We start from the raw sequence: 16,627 nt of genomic DNA on the forward strand, positions 1-16,627 counted from the left end.
GCTAATGTAAATAATATGAAATAGACAACAGCTATTTTAACAGAAAATTGAGTTAGAAGCTGTGTAAATATACTAACTATTTTCAGAAAAACTATTCAGATTTATGTTATAATGCTATACTGAAGGTCATATATGAAAATTAAATTGGCATTCATTAAAAATCTTATTTGAATTGTAGTTTACACTGTAGAATGGTAAGATAAGCACAGTTCTTGGTGGCCATAATTCATATGTGGTTTATGTTAGGTGTAGACCTGGTCCTACTAAGGGTTGGGAGGAGAAAGAGCTACTTTAACAGAGAAAAAGTTGTACATTCAATCTCCAAGTTGGCACACCGTTGCTACCTTAGATCTTAAAAAATAGGTTCCAGAAACCTCTATTTTGCCCCAAACAGGTCTTCATATTGCACAGGTTTTTTTTTCCTACACTCTGCTACATGTCTTAATCTTTGTAAACTGGGTATATATAAATGGAATAATGAAAATAGCACCTTATTCATCTCCATTAATTACATTCTGTCTCGGGAAGCTTTCCAGAATCTTATTAATGATATTTATTGCTTAATCTAATTTGGAATGTACAGCAATCTAGTTTAAATTCATAGATTTTTTTTTTTTCCAGTTTAGTTTTAAAAAGCTCTTTGGAATGTACAGTTTACTAATCATGAGAGGAATTATAAACTGCTGCACTAATGGAAAACAATTAAAGTAGAGGCTATATTTACAGTGTCGTCTTTCAAATCTAGCCGTGCTGTAAACTGATGTTTGCTGTATGCTCCTCCTGATTTGAAATAGATGAAAGAGAATGAACCTCTAATCATCTTGGTTCACACTATGATTGAGAACTCGGCGCTAAGACCACAACTATACCACCAAGTAAGGTCTTGGATAGTGAATGAAATTGCTTTTTCTCATTGCAAAACTTTTCCTCAGTGACAGTTTTTGGTTGTTACCCCCCAGTTTATCCATGACATTGGTGTTCCTTCCCCTTTTTTGTTTTTGTTTTTGGAAAACCACAAATCATCCATGCTTCCTACAATGTTGCAGTATCACTAGCATGGCTTTGCTGAACGTACTTGTCCTTGAGTATTGAGTGTCCCCCCCCCTTTGGATAACTTTTTTTCCCCCTTTTCCAGAATATTTAACAAATTACTGCTTTTTGTAGGTTAATCTCGTATATTCTGCTTCCAACATTTGTCCTAGAATGGATCTATGCAATTTCCTTTTCTTTCTTTCTTTTGCTTTTAAAGGAATTAATCTTGGTTTAATGCAAAAAGCAGGCCAGCCATGTTGTCATTTTCTGGCAGCTTTTTGTCTGAGGGAAAAAAATTACTAAATGTTGTAGGTTCCTGGACAATTGCGTGCATTCCTTCTCTTGCTCGTTTTCTTGTTGCTCTTGGGAGTTAAAAAAGGATCAAAATTAACTTTGATCTGGGGAATATAGCTCCTTAAGGGCACTATGTTCAGAAAGTCACAGCAAACAAAGTCAGTCTTGGGTCATGATTATTAAGAGAGGAAATATGCTGAATGGAAATATAACATCAACGTATTTGTTAGAAAATCATTGGAATAATAATTTAAACTTGAGCATCTTATATTGCATGGGAATGCCAAATAAATTGATTGATAATGGGGATGATGTTTCCTTTTAACACATAAAGTCATTATTTTTTTCAATTTATGATCTCAAGGGCTCCCAAGTTCCAAGCTCAAATTGACTCATAATCTGAGCTTGGACCCACATGGAAGGTCATTGATGCCTATGAATGGCAAGGATTCAATTTTCTTTAGTAGCTGAATAACAGAGAGCTTGGGCAGATGCAACTCTTGACCCCGTAGGTCTGGTAAATAAACCTGGCTCTACCAGACGTCTTTCCTAGGTCCCGCTAAGCCTGTTTAGGATAATACTTGGCAACTTTGCTGGTTGCCAAGATTCCACAACTTCAGGGACCGTGGTGTTCTCTTAACAAACAACCATTGTGCTATTACAGTTTTGCTCAACTGTGTGGGCTTTGTTAGATTATAAGTAAACACTACTTCTCATTGAGAATTACCATGTTATTATTTTTTTAAAAAAATATAAACTATAATGTGCAATATTGCAATGAATAAACATCTTGGCTTCATTTTCTTAAACTGCTCTGAGACTGGACAGCTTGTTAATGATTAACAGCCAAGTGTGGAAAATAAAATTCTTAGGAAGGTTTAATAGTTTAAAATGAAAAGAATATGAAGCAAGCACAGATTCCTCACCGTTATCTTTTTTTTTTTTAAGATAATCCAGGTTTAGAGTTTCACTTTTTTCCAAGCTGGAAGTTTTGATTTGTCCTTCACGAAATCATTTTGTAGCTGATTGCCTACGTGGAGTTTTGAAGAAGGAGCTCTCCATAGGGATCTTTAGCATGTGCAAGCAAACTGAATTGAAAGTACAGCTGGGAATGGTTGCTTTCAAGGTTTAATCTGTGTTTGGCATGATCTCATACCCCCTCCTGCCAAGCTTGATGAGATGGGTCACAGCTGTCTGGAGTTGAACTTGACCTCCTGGTGGTTGTATGAATACATCCATGCAGTTTTGTTGGCATCTAGACAGCCATTCCCTTTTGGGAGGCTCTGTGTGAGAGCTTGTTTTCGCCCAATTTCCCAATGTACTTTATGTTTCTAGAATTTCTTGCTGGATTGTGATCCAAGTACCAATAAAGTCCTATCCTGCTTAGCTTTTTGAGATCAGCTAAGGTCAGCTAAGTGTCACTCGTTGGTGTCAGTTACACTAGATAGCCTAGTGCAGGGATAGGCAACCTTGGCTCTTTTATGACTCATGGACTTCAACTCCCAGAATCCCTGAGCCAGCCATGCTGAGGGGAAAGGGAGAGGTTTCCAAGCTGAGCCATGCTGGCTCAGGAATTCTGGGAGTTGAAGTCCATGAGTCATAAAAGAGCCAAGGTTGCCTACCCCTGGCCTAGGCCGCTTTATGACTTGTGGACCTCAACTCCCAGAATTCCTGAGCCAGCCATGCTGAGGGGAAAGGGAGAGGTTTCCAAGCTGACCCATGCCGGCTCAGGAATTCTGGGACTTGAAGTCCACGACTCATAAAAGAGCCAAGGTTGCCTACCCCTGGACTAGACTAAGAAATCAACTCCACGGGAAATTGAGAGTGACTATAACATTAGAATCTTACAGGTCTGGTTGTGTCATTCTTGTAGTTCAGTGAATTACTGAGGTGTCTGTCTGGGCTTTTTTCTGAATAGTATCTGTCTGTTGTGAACTTAAAGTATGTTTTGCACCCTGGCAATAGAGATGGCATAACTCTGTCAAGTAAGTCATTTTCCTTATTCCACAGTTGGGATGGCTTTCAACATACCATCTTTATCAATTGCAAAGATTTAATTCAGAATATCCAACTGGTTAGGGGGGGAATATATTTGCAACTTTTATCAATTAGCTTGCACTGAATGATTTCCTTTAAGATCAGAAATGTTCCCATAGTTTCAAGTGGCTAAAAATTCTTGAATATTCTGCAAGGACATATAAAAGAGAGAGTAAACTGATCTTTGAAGTGAGTAAGATATTTATGCCAGAAAAGTTAGGACCAAAATTCATTTTCTGAGTAATTCCTTTGCATGCTTCCTTCCTAGTTTTTACTCCTAAACGCAGCTCTTACACTTCAGAAGCACAAGTTCTTTGCACAAGTTTCTGCAACTAGCCAAGTTGATACTAAAACAGCAAAATGTCGTGATTTACGCACTGTCCTTTTATACTTGCCTCATGATATGCAAGGATGTAAGAAGAGTTTCTGTGATGTCACAACACAAATTTCATCATTGGCCTCACCCCCACTCTCTCTCCCATGGATGCCCACAGCTCTCTGGCTTTTAAGATGTTGAATCAAGATGTTGAGTCAACAGATTTTCAAATGGTTGCTTGTGATCTCATGAGGCTTTGTACTTTGAGTTGCATCGTATGCTGGCTATTTACTAACCCCTTAACAATTTAATGATGAGTTACAAAAGACCAATAATTTATTTTTAAGTTTGGTGATGGGCAGCAGCTTACCGTATGGTGGATGGATATAATGAATGGAAGCCCCAGCATGAGGTTGAGCTTGGCATTATTGGTGTCCTACTCCCACAGCTGTTTCCATAATAGCTCTTTGCTTTCTAAGCAGCTGTGATGGGACGTGGCTGTTGTTTTCCATCATTAAGAAATCTAAACCCAAAAAAGCATTGTGCTGATGTTAGAAGCCTATTTCTGAATGCTTCAATGAAGATTCTCAGTCATCCAAATAGAATTGTCTGGAACTTGAGTCACGGCAACTGGACTTCTTTGGTGTTTGTTTGTTCGTTGTTTGAAAGGTTTCCTTGCTTATCCAAGTAGCTTCTTCAGATTGATAAGCAGTGAAATGTTTCATACCAAAAAACTTCCATATTTCTGAATGCGGTATACTTCTTTTTCACTTAAGTTTGTGAAGTCTAAAAGTTTAAAGAGGGAGTTCGTTTTTTGTCAATCCGGGTTTTTTCCCCCCTGTATTACCAAGAATTATATAGAAATATTCTATCCTATTTTATTTTACTAAGCTTCCGGGTGCAAAGATATTATCAGAATGAGATAGGAAGTGATAGGTTTATGGCATCATTGTGAAAGAAGACATTTTACTGGCTACACTTTTAACGTTTCTCAGTCCTCAGTAATATCAGAAGTCTCAGCCCAAGGGCATTTTGGACTTATCCAAAGGCCCATCTTGATTAATTCTGCATTTTAAATATTGTCTTTGATATATACCATTTCCAGGATAGCTATCGTGATAAATTCAGCTTTTTAAAATAGTACTTAGCAAACATGTGACATATTGATGTTACAACTATAGGAAGTAATAGTTATAAATCCTGTGTGTTCATTGCAGCATTTGGACTGTATTTGAAATGGTTCTTTCCCCTCACTACTCTCTCAAGATTGCCAAAGTTTTCTAGTGCCCTTAGGCTTCATGCTGAGTTCTAAGCAACATTTTTTAATTATGCATGTAGAAAGAAAAAATCAAGTTGTGAGGTGTCATGAATATCATTGCCATGTTTCTTATGGAATACCTGAAGGACGCATTTTTCTGAGGAGAAGGTGGTAGAACTGTATTGATTAAAAAAAAAGTTTTGATCTCTGCAGATGGAGCTAGCTACCCCACAACAGTTCTTAAAGTAGATGGGCCAATGGTCTATTTTGGCATTAAGCCATTTCCAGTGCCCTAAAACAGTGACCCCCAACCTTTTGGGCACCAGGGACCAGTTCCATGGAGAGACGTTTTTCCATAGATGAGAGGGGGTGTGGTTTCACATACTGTCTGTGTCTCTTGTTTATGTAGGCCGGTTTCTGGCATGCCTCAGACCGGTGCTGGTTCACAGACCGGAGGTTGAGGACCCCTGCCCTAAAAGGTGTGAAAACACTATTATCACCTGTTTGGATGATAATGGACAGTCTGGTATGCAGTACTGTTGTTTGGGCACTAGATGGTACTGTTTCTTGAGTCATTGTGGGGGTTTTATTATATGGTCAAACGTGGATCAAGCCTTTATCTACGGTAGGCACTTTTTGAATAAAAGGTTGAAAATGGGGCCACCGTCTTTTCCTCAGATTTCAGAATGAGTTATCTTCAATGCACTTTATTTTGCCGATCATTGAATCGTGTAAATGCTGCTGCCTCTTCTTTTTGAGTTTCAAATACAATTCCCTCAACTATCCACTAAAAAATCAATAGATGATATTAGGTTAGTTAATAAGAGTGAATGTGCTGTTTTCCACTTGGAAAGTTACTTCCATCTTAAGTCTAGCCTGACCTTATTTTGTGGGTAGATGTTTACAACATTTTTCAACATTTCAGAGAGATCAGGAGATAACGGTGGACAAGCTGTCATTCCATGAAATATATTTTACCATAGTGCTGTTACTCTTGACAGCACTATTCCTTAGAAAATTATTTTCAGGCTACCAAAAAAGACTGAGGATACTGTTGTTTCTTTTTTATTTTCTGTAGATTAAATACTCTGGAGCCAATAGAAATCTCCTCTGATTCCAAACCTATAACTGAATTTAAAATATAATTGCTATCTGTGCTTCAATTCATAGGTAGTATCAACTGTGTAGCTTAAAGTTAAAAACTAACTGAAAACGATGGTTTGTTTGAAAGCACACAGTATGTGAACTTCAGCGTCACCGAAGTGTGGCATGTTATTAAGTTATGGACAAATGCTACATAAGAATCATTATTCCTTCTGAAATTGCATTCCTGAAAATGTGAGATTGGTAGAATGGGCTGTTGATAATTGTCATTATTTTCAGATACACAGGGTATTAATTAGATGGATTATATTGTTTCAAGAAGTTTAGGCAATTATCAGTGCATTTGCTTCAGTTTTAGGATTTAAAAAAAATAGGTAATTAAGATTCAGAAATGTCTATAACTTCATTAAAAATGACAGCTGGAGACAAAACATATATTTCATCCTATAATTTCTGCAGATTGATTCATGTCTTTCTCTTTGAGAGCTTGGCCAGATTTACATCAACCATATTTGAACATATCTGTTTTATCATTAAATATATATATATATTTCCATTCTTCAATTCTTTCTCCTATCAAGGTGAATTGTGTAGAATATATTCAAGTGGGTTGTAAAGTAAGGTACTAAATATCATACCAAATTAAAATATATAATCTTTCTGAATTTAAAGGTGCTGTGGCTTTTTCATCTTCCAGTGCTCATTTCATTAAATGTTCATTTCAAAGCAAAGTTATTTATATGGCTTTAATACACAGTTCATTCTCTCAGATTGTCACCAAGCGCATTTGCATGAGGATAGATGCCTTGAAATGAAACACTTAAAAAAAAAAAAACTCGGGCAGATCTGTGATTGAAATATTTGAATTGCTAAATCGTTGCCTCATCTTTGTTTTATTGTTTTAAAGACAATGAGGTTAGATTTCTAACCTAATTGCATACACAAAAATACTGTGCATGAATGTGAAAATAAAGAGGGCAATTGATATTTTGAGAACTAATAACTTAAGTAATGTTGTAAAGGATTCAGTACTTTGGTAAAGTGTTTGTTGTGATGGCCTCAGTAAAGATGTAACAATTAGGCATGTGTGTTTGGGCCATTTTTCTTTCCCTTCTCCCGCTCTCCTGACCATAAAATTGTGTCTCCAAACGCATTTGTCTTTTATCTCAGACTTGCAAATTTGTTTAAGGCACTTGTTTAAAACTCTTGACAGTCCTTTTAATTATAAAATTAATTTACTGCTGGTTCAGACCTAGCACAAGGTCATGGTTAAAGAGTGGAAAAGAATGGGGAAGTGTTCACAAACACATGAGGGCATTACATCTGTATTGGGCCTCTGTCCGTTTATGAATGCACAATGTGTGGATTTGCTCAAATGGCATTCCATAGAATTTTTTTAAAAAAGAATCTTGCTAATTCAGCAGCCTTAAAAATGTAGAGGTGAGAGTGAATCTAATGCATAGACAATTTCCTTCACACCACAGTTGATTGTGCTAGCTGCCACTCCGTTTTAGAAGTTCATCTTCTAAAGAGGTATCAGAACAATGGTTTATAGTCGAACTAGGCTGGGAACTCTCATGTAACCAACGTTCCTGCTGTTTTTAGAAATTCCCAGTCTGTACTGTTTATCTAGAATGGGCTGTTTTGCCCCTGTGTGGCAGTGAATGCTTCTCTAAATGCTTCTCTTCCTACATTCATCCAGTGTTTTACATTTTGAACCACTGGCGTAACTCCCCTCTCAAGACAGAGAAATCTTTTGATACATATTATTGTTGTTGTATGAGAAGCCCTTTTTAAAAGAAAGCTTAACAAAAGATACCCAAAGTACCAGGACCTATTTACAGGCAGTTGTATTTCTGTTTTTCATTGTTGTAAGATGTAAGCGAAAATAACCTCTTTCTATACATCTCAAGTAAGTCTTAACGGAGCTTCTCCTGAAAGGTAAACGAAAGGCAGGATGGAGCTTCATATTCTGGTATCACTGATTTATGTACTCCTAATTTGCTTCCTAGGGGTTCTTGTTTATCTGAGTGGCTGAGGAAACTAAATTTAGATTATTTCATGATCTTATCTGAAGCTCACAGATAACATGCCATTCTGTTTTCATCTTTGGGGAAGCTTTCCAAGCAAGAATAAAACTCTTCTCCTTTCTGACGATCTAAATTTGGCATCCATTATGAACGAATTTGCATAGTGTGTGTTGATTAACGCATATTAAGCACTTCACATTTTGATCTGAAGTAATGTATGCTTAATTAAATGTTGGCTTCGGAATGCATGGTTTTGCTTGATTTTAGTGAAGTGGTTTGATGGCAGTGTTTTTCCTTGTTATAGCTGACGCAAGATGATAGTAGGGCTGCTCTGTACAAATACAGATCAGAAGAATTGGATATTGATGTAAGTACTGTTGGCTCTCTGAATATTGATTTTTTTTTAAATTTTATTTTAAATGGAACTGCTGTGTGTTCATAAGTGAACAATCTAATCTCTCTTTTCAGCTTTTTGCAACAGAGTTCAGTTATACCTTTGAGGTACATTTGAATCATTAGGAAAAAATGTACAATATCTTCTGCAGGTACCTGAGGTAGATCACTTAGGTCACAGCAACAAGATGTATCAGTTTATATCCAGAAGTACAGGTAGCCCTTGACTTACAACCGTTCCTTTAGTGACCATTCAAAGTTACAACAGGAAAATGTGACTTATGACCAGTTTTCACACTTAAATGACCATTGCAACATCCCCACGGTCACGTGATCAAAATTCGGACCTTTGGCAACTGACATGTATTTATGACAGTTGCTGTGTCCCAGGATCATGTGATCACCTTTTGCGACCTTCTGACAAGCAAAGTCAATGGGGAAGCCAGATTCACTTTGCAACCATGTTACTAACTTAACAGCTGCAGCGATTCACTTAGCAACTGTCTTAGCAACAGAAATTTTGGGCTCAGTTGTGGCTGTAAGTCAAGGACTACCTGTAATTGTTTAAACAGAGGTCTTCAAACTTGGCCCTTTTATGACTTGTGGAGTTCAACTCCCAGAATTCCTCAGCCAGGCTGGCTGAGGAATTCTGGGAGTTGAAGTCCACAAGTCATAAAAGGGCCAAGTTTGAAGACCCCTGTGTTAAAAGCTCATTGCTCTGATACTCCCAAGGCTCCTCTAAATACAGCAGCTTTATTTTGGCATTCTTGCCTGTGTAAAATATGGTCTTCAAGAACAACACTGAACAGCATCATAGTAAGGTAGTACTTGACTTATGGCTGGTTGCTTAGCAGCCATTCAAAGTTACAACATACTCAAAATAAAAAGTACTTATGACCCGGATTCAAAGTTCTACTGGCTGCCTCACAAACCTTGCACCTTGCGATCACATGTTCTCATTTTGGGTACTAGACAACTGTCCTGCATTCACAGCTATTTACAGCATCCCATGTTCACATGGCCATGATTTACGATGCCTTTTGCAGGAAAACTAGTATTTACTTCCTGTGTCTGGCAAAAAAAAAATGTCCATTGCGGACAGTGGGCTGGCTTAACATCTGCAGATTCACTTAATGACGGCTACAGAAGAAGTTGTACAATCGTGTTGGTCACATGATGGCCCAATTAACAACCAGCATGATTTATGGCCGTAAATCCAGGTTCAGTTATGCTCATAAATTGAGGACTGCCTGTAATCTAAGCAGTTCAAGTGGCCAGTAGTCTATATTGGTCAATGATATCTTAGTCACTAGCCTCTACTGTTGGATGGGAACCAAGTTGGGTGGTGCCTCATCAAAAAGACACTCTTCCCTTTTTTAAAAGAGCAGCAATTATTCTAGCCAATTACAAATCAGTGAATTATAAGGGATTTTTATTGCTTTGGAAGCGTGGTTTATTCTTTTGATGAGTTCTTAGTTCAAATTTATATATTCCTGCGTGGACGAGTTTTCTATCAAGAAGTGCATTATACATCTATCATGGTTTTCTGATGGGCTTATATAGGTCATTATATGCCTGACCTGAATCTAATTTCCATGTGCATATAGAGTCATAAATAGAGAAAGAGACCAGTAGTTCCAAGTATGGTACTTAAGTGGATTAATAAAGATATTTTAGCTTTTGTTTCCAGCCAAATGCATGATTTTGAATTGAAAAGTGAAGAACTGCTGTTGGACATTTTCTCCAGTCTTGCACGCACATGCGCGTATAGAGTCTTTGTGTCAGTACCGGTAGTCAGTATTTCAAAGCAGCTAGTGGCATGAATTATCAACAACTTTTCTTCTGCACTAGGCGAAGCTTAGCCGGTTGTGTGAACAAGATAAAGTGGTACACGCCCTTGAAGAGAAGCTTCAGCAGCTGCACAAGGAAAAAGTAGGATAATTATATTTATTGTTCCAGATTTATGTTATTTTGCATGCTTTATTATCAGAACATTGATAAGCGAAGTAAAAAGAAAATCAGTCCAATGATGCAGAACATTTAAAAATTATTCTCTTTATTACCACAGTACACGCTTGAGCAAGCTCTCTTATCAGCCAGCCAAGAGATACAAATGAATGAAGAAAATCCAGCTGCCATACAAAATGTCATCTTACAGAGGGATGATTTACAGAACGGCCTGCTTAGCACTTGTCGAGAAGTATCTCGAGCTACGGCGGTAAGAAAATGCCATTATTTTTCCTTGGTAAGACTCGCTGGTGTGTTTAAGTGATGTCTCTTATTGTAGAGGTGCCTGTGTGTTTTTTTCGTACTACATGCTTGCAAATGCCCATTTGTCTTGATTTGCCAAATCTATAGCAGGTTTAGAAAGTCTGGATGGAAATTATTTTGCTATAATGGAATAAAGGGATGCCTTTATTTAAAAAAACACTAAAAAAATCGGTAAAATATACACTGCCTGTGTCAGACAAATTATCTTAAAATATCCTGAGGTCGTCAAGCTGGCATATTTATTCAAGTTGTCATTTCAAAAGCTATTTCATGGAAATATATCACCCCAAATCTTTCAGCTTGTTGTTTCTGTAGTCAAAATTAATCAGATCCCTAGTCTGATCCCTTGCCATTTCCATCTGTACTGTTTTTGTGTAATTATCCCCAAGCTGCTTTTTATCAAAACTCCTGCCTACCGCTAGACATCCTATTTTTAGATGCCTAGACTTAAACACAGCCTGTTACCCTGCTTACTTTGTAGTCCTCAACTTACAGCAGCTCACTTAGTGACCGAAGTTACAATGGCACTGAAAAAGGGAATTGCAACCACTGCCACATCATGTGATCAGAATTCAGACACTTGGCAACTAACTGATATTTATGCCGGTTGCGGTGGGGCCCTGCGATCACTTTTTGTAACCTCCTGACCAGCAAAGTCAGTGAGGAAGCCAGATTCACTTAACCACTACATTACTAACTTAGTAATTGCCATGATTCACTTAAGAACTGTGGCAAGAAAGGTCATAAGAGAAATGTTGGGCTCAATTGCCATTATAAGTGGAGGACTACCTGTAATTAAACGTCCCAGCTATTTTAAAGGGCTCTGTGGCACACAAGTCTGTTCCACTTACTGGAATATGTAGAGCAGAGCTCCCCAACTTTTCCAGATTGGCAGTCCGGAGAGAAAGGGAGGAGCAGGGAAATGTACACATGCGTATGCACAAAATGGGCATGTGCACAGCAGAAGTATGCCCAAACGGGGCCGCTAGCACCCGCGTGGCAGCCCCTAGCATGAGTGGGGAGGGTGTGTGCACACATGCGTGCACTCACCAGCCATTCCTGCCAGCCAGTACCGGGCCACGGTCCACAGGTTGGGGACCCCTGACCTAGAGGTACTGTGAAAAAAATCCAAATACTGTTTTTCCAGAGTATTGTCTGGAATTGCTGGTTGGGGAATTCTGCCAGTTGAAGTCCACACATCTTCAAGTTGCCAAGGTTGAGAAACACTGGCTTTAGATTATACTCGGGTTTTTCCAGGCAATATATTAAAACATATGAAATACTTAGTAACAGTAAACATTGGTGTCCCTGCTCACCTATGTCGAATATTCATAAATTAAGAAATTAAAACTAATTGATTGGTTTTCCCTACAAAGGATGGGGGGAGCATTTTCAGACACAGAATGTTTCTCTTTGGTCCAGACTCATACTAAGGGACGCGGTGGCTCAGTGGGTTAGGACACTGAGCTTGTCAATCAGAAGGTCGGCAGTTTGGCGGGTCGAATCCTGAGTGCCGCGTAACAGAGTGAGCGCCTGTTACTCGTCCCAGCTTCTGCCAACCTAGCAGTTCGAAAGCACGTAAAAATGCAAGTAGAAAAATAGGGACCACTACGGTGGGAAGGTAACAGCGTTCCGTGCGCCTTTGGCGTCTAGTCATGCCGGCCACATGACCACGGAGACGTCCTCGGACAAGCGCTGGCTCTTTGGCTTTGAAACGGAGATGAGCACCGGCCCCTAGAGTCAGAAACGACTAGCATGCATGTGCGGGGGAACCTTTACCTTTACCTTATAGAATCATAGAGTTAGAAGAGATTTCTTAGGCCACTGAGTGTTAGTCCCTATTCAGTGCAGGAATTCCAATTAATATCCTTGACAGGTGGCTGGACTAGCCAAAGTCCACCATCTCTTCTTCTTCATGCCTCTGGTGGTGTTGATGTAGGAGCAAATGTTTCTTTTGGTATTACTTTTGCACGCTCTCTGCGTTGCAGTTAAAACCAAAGGATTCAATTTACCCTGTAAGACCTTGTCAATCCTCAACAGGGTGAGGACGCAACATGGCAAGTGCACTAGTGTCGTCCATAAATAGGGAAAGCTCTCCAAAACAGACAATAGTGTGACATATTGTGAAACAATGCCCTTTGAGTGCAAAATTTTATCATATACTGGCTATATAAATACAAATAGTCTACCTTTGGATTTGTAAAAGGAATGCATATTTATTCTATAAATATATTTCACATTTGCTCATTGAGAACGCAGTTGTGATGTCCTTTTTAACATTTTACCATACGCTAAATAAAAAAAATTAACATTTGCACTAGCCCCCATTTACCATTGGTAGTACAATATCCGTAACAGTCGTACAATATTTTATAACAGTACAATATATGTTGCAGTCGTACTGCAAAAGCCTTGTACTATCACCTCTTTTTTTGGGAGAGAGGAGAGAAAACAGAAGCTTCATTGAAGACTGTTTTTCAGAAAAGTCAGGGTAAGCTAAGGTTAGGCAGCTAATGTGGATAATGAAGAGGGCAAAATAATTAAAGGAGGTTTGCCTCTGCTTTATTGTCTAAAGGAAGGCTTTGATCAGGTAGAGCAAGCCAAAATGTGGAATGCATTAAGGCTAATAGGCATGCCAAGCTACTTGATTATTCTTTTGAGCAAAGTTCAAAATAAACAAAAAACTACTGCAAGAACTGAATTTGGGGAAACAAAGAGATTCAGTGTAGGAAAAGGAGTGAAACGATGATGTAACTTACATGGCAAAAGTTTTAGAAAAATGGCAACATTGGAAGAGATTGCAGCTGGAAACAAAATCACAAGATGAAACACAAAGTATTAGAGATATGCAGATGACACCTTTTGTCCCTTGAAAGTAAAATATACAAGATTTGTTGATTCTGGAGCAAAATGTTCAGGAGAACTATTGGATGTTTGTTCCGATCTCTTTCCTCTTCCTTCCCCCCCCCCCCACCCCAGTTCATGCTGAATCTTCTCCAGACCAGTTCTGAAATTATATCCACCAAGCGAAAGTGGCAACTTACATCCAGAAACCATAGATATGCCTGACGAACGGCATCATTTGGACGATATTTGGCGAGGGTTCAGAGAGGAAAACAGAAGATTTCAGAGTTCTCCAAAACATTCAGTTCCAACTTAATGCATATTACTAGTTGCAGAAATGCTCATTAGGGGAGAGTAAAACAGGAAAATGAAAAGTCTGGGTTAATCTAAAATTTTAAGTTGACGGTAACGTCACTTGTAAATTCACAATGATTGCCAAGAAATGAGAATGGTAAGACACTTTTATTTTCCTAAACTCTACAACAGAAAAAGAGGCACCACGTGTTGGAGAAGTAAAGAGCAGATTAATCTTATTTAAGAAGGCAGTGACAAACATAGAGAAGTTCATGACTTAGGCATACTTCGGCACACAAAGATCAGAATAGTTAAAGCAGTGCTTTCCCCAATGATAATAAACACTATGAATGATGGACATTTGGGGGAAAACAAAGATAATTATTGTCTTTGAATGATTGATTTGGAAGTGGCTACTAAGAGTATAATGCAATTCAGGAAGAACCAAATAAGTCAATCCAGGACAAGCCTTTAAGGCAACAATTAACAAGCAAGTACAAGCTTATTATTTGTGCACATAATAACATGCTGGGGTTGCACTAGGAAAATACAACTAAATGCATTGCAAAACTGAGAGGAGAAGATGGGTCAACACAATGATTACAGGGATTAGAAACTGGATTAGAATTATTATTGTAATGCACCTGGAATTGCTATAGAATTGTCATCTATAGGGACAATTCAGGATTTGTCCATATGGTCACCAGACGTCAGCCCCAGCTCAGTGGTTCTAACTAATATAGCTATAAATCCGCTGACAAATGAATTGTATCCAAGCAGCAAGTGACATGACACTTTTAGAAGAACTATCCACATTAAACTCTCTTTAAGACTTATGCCATACTAGAGAACAAGCAGGCAATCATTAGTCATGGCAAGCAATGGAACGGTCAAAATTGAGCAAAAGAAGCTTGCACCAACTATTCTGTTGGATCTCCTCCCATGAATACACCAAACTGGTATTAAATACAACCCAGTAAATCCAAGAAACAGATGTGGTGACAATAGAGAAAGTCCACAGAGGTCTTCCCTCTTCATCAGTGATACTGCAAGATCTTCCAGTTCCTTTTTTCAAATTAAAATATTAGTTTTGTTTGTTTCTCTATTTTGTATTTTACCATTTACGATAAATAATATAAAAAAATAGTTCCTAATAAAGGAAACTGTGCAGACTTATTTCCCCTCGAAGAGTTAAGCTGTTAGCCATCTCAAAAGATGACAGGCCCTGCTCGTATTTTTCTAATGAACTGCATATTAAATTATTCATTTTTTTATTTCTTTGTGTCCCACTTTTATTACTTTTACAACTAACTCAAGGCACTGAACACACCCAATACACCTTCCTCCGCCTATTTTCCCCACAACAACAACAACCCTGTGAGGTTGTTTTGGGCTGAGAGAGAATGACTGGCTCGAAGTCACTTAGCTTGCTCTCATTATTGTTTACCATTTTGAAAGTATTGATCTATTTTATGAGGCTTCTTGGCTTTGCCAGACACATCACAGGGTAACACCTCTGTATAGACTACTTTGTTGCCACACACACCTTCCCCAATCACAGACAGTTGCTCCAGGTTAACTTTACCCTTCTAGGCCTTGAAAGTTGACATTGAAGACACTGTCTTCAATGCTCTGCTCTTTAATACTCCGTCCAAACCAAAGTCTCAAAGTCTCTACGGTGACATACAACCTTTTCTTCCTTTCAAACGTTCTGGCACTAGTTGCGAGGAGGTGCTACCTCAATGAGGTTGCTTCTATTCTGGTTGCTGCCAAGGTCAGGGTCAACCTCCAAGCTCTGCTCTTAAAAGCAGAGCTGCTTTTGAACACTCCAGCTGAGCTCCAAAGCCAGGCCCCCACCAGAAATACCACCAGGATGTGCTGCTTGTGTTTGTGATCTAGTTCAGGGCTTTTCAACCTTTTCACCCATTGTACCACGTTTAGGATATGGCAGCATCCGAGTACCACCAGTCGCCTAGCAAGGCGTCAAAAACTTGACCAAAAAAAAGAAAAAAGGAAAAAAGTGATGAAGTACAGGTAGTCCTCGACTTACAACAGTTCACTTAGTGACTGTTACAATGGCACTGAAAAAAGTGCCCCCCAAGCCACAGCCAAGCAAGACACCTGCCTGCCCGCCCAGCGGTGCTCTTCCTCCAGTCCGAGGTTTTCATTGTTGTGAGCATTTCTGTTGAGGATTGGCAGCGGGGGTAGGGTCGGGGGGTGTTTGGTTTTTATTCCGCCCATCTGCTGGGTGGTTGCAGCAGGTTTTGGTCACTTCACATGACCCTGGGACACTGTGACCGTCATAAATATGAATCAGTTGCCATCTGAAAGTAAATCACAAGACCCTGGAGATGCTGCAACATTCCAGCTGATTGGCCCTTCTTCTGAGCTCAGAAGCGCCAGGATCAGTGCTGAGCTCCAGCTGGAGCCTGGCGCTGATCCTGGCGCTTCCAATGAGCTCTGACAGCCCCGAAGAAGCACTGATCCTGGTGCTTCCGCTGAGCCCTGACAGCCCTGCAGCTCCAGCTCATTCCCCTCCCCCACTACCACTTTTCTAGGATGGTCGTGTACCACCTGCCAGGTGCCAATGTACCACAGGTGGTACCCGTACCACTGGTTGAAAAGCCCTAGTCTAGTTTGCGGTCCTGGCAGTTGATTGATAGCTCTCTTGCCTTCTTGGAATAGCTATCAGTCTCCAGATGTTGCCTTCTGCATCCCTGTCTGCTCAGTGTTTGCTCTGTCTGCTTATCTCCT

At 39.2% G+C, this 16,627-nt stretch overlaps 1 protein-coding gene across 9 annotated transcripts in view; it reads left to right on the forward strand.

The window, feature by feature from the left end:
• PLEKHA5 (pleckstrin homology domain containing A5) overlaps positions 1-16,627 on the forward strand; it is a 201,445-nt gene that overhangs the window by 158,339 nt on the left and 26,479 nt on the right. For all 9 annotated transcript variants that reach the window (XM_081331230.1, XM_081331224.1, XM_081331229.1 and 6 more), the window contains 3 exons: positions 8,376-8,438; positions 10,316-10,396; positions 10,533-10,682. In XM_081331230.1, coding sequence (XP_081187356.1) covers positions 8,376-8,438; positions 10,316-10,396; positions 10,533-10,682 — 294 coding nt within the window. The remainder of the gene's footprint in view (positions 1-8,375; positions 8,439-10,315; positions 10,397-10,532; positions 10,683-16,627) is intronic.

The sequence above is a fragment of the Vipera berus genome (assembly GCF_964194415.1).
Source record: "Vipera berus genome assembly, chromosome: 6".
NCBI classification, from domain to species: Eukaryota; Metazoa; Chordata; class Lepidosauria; order Squamata; family Viperidae; genus Vipera; species Vipera berus.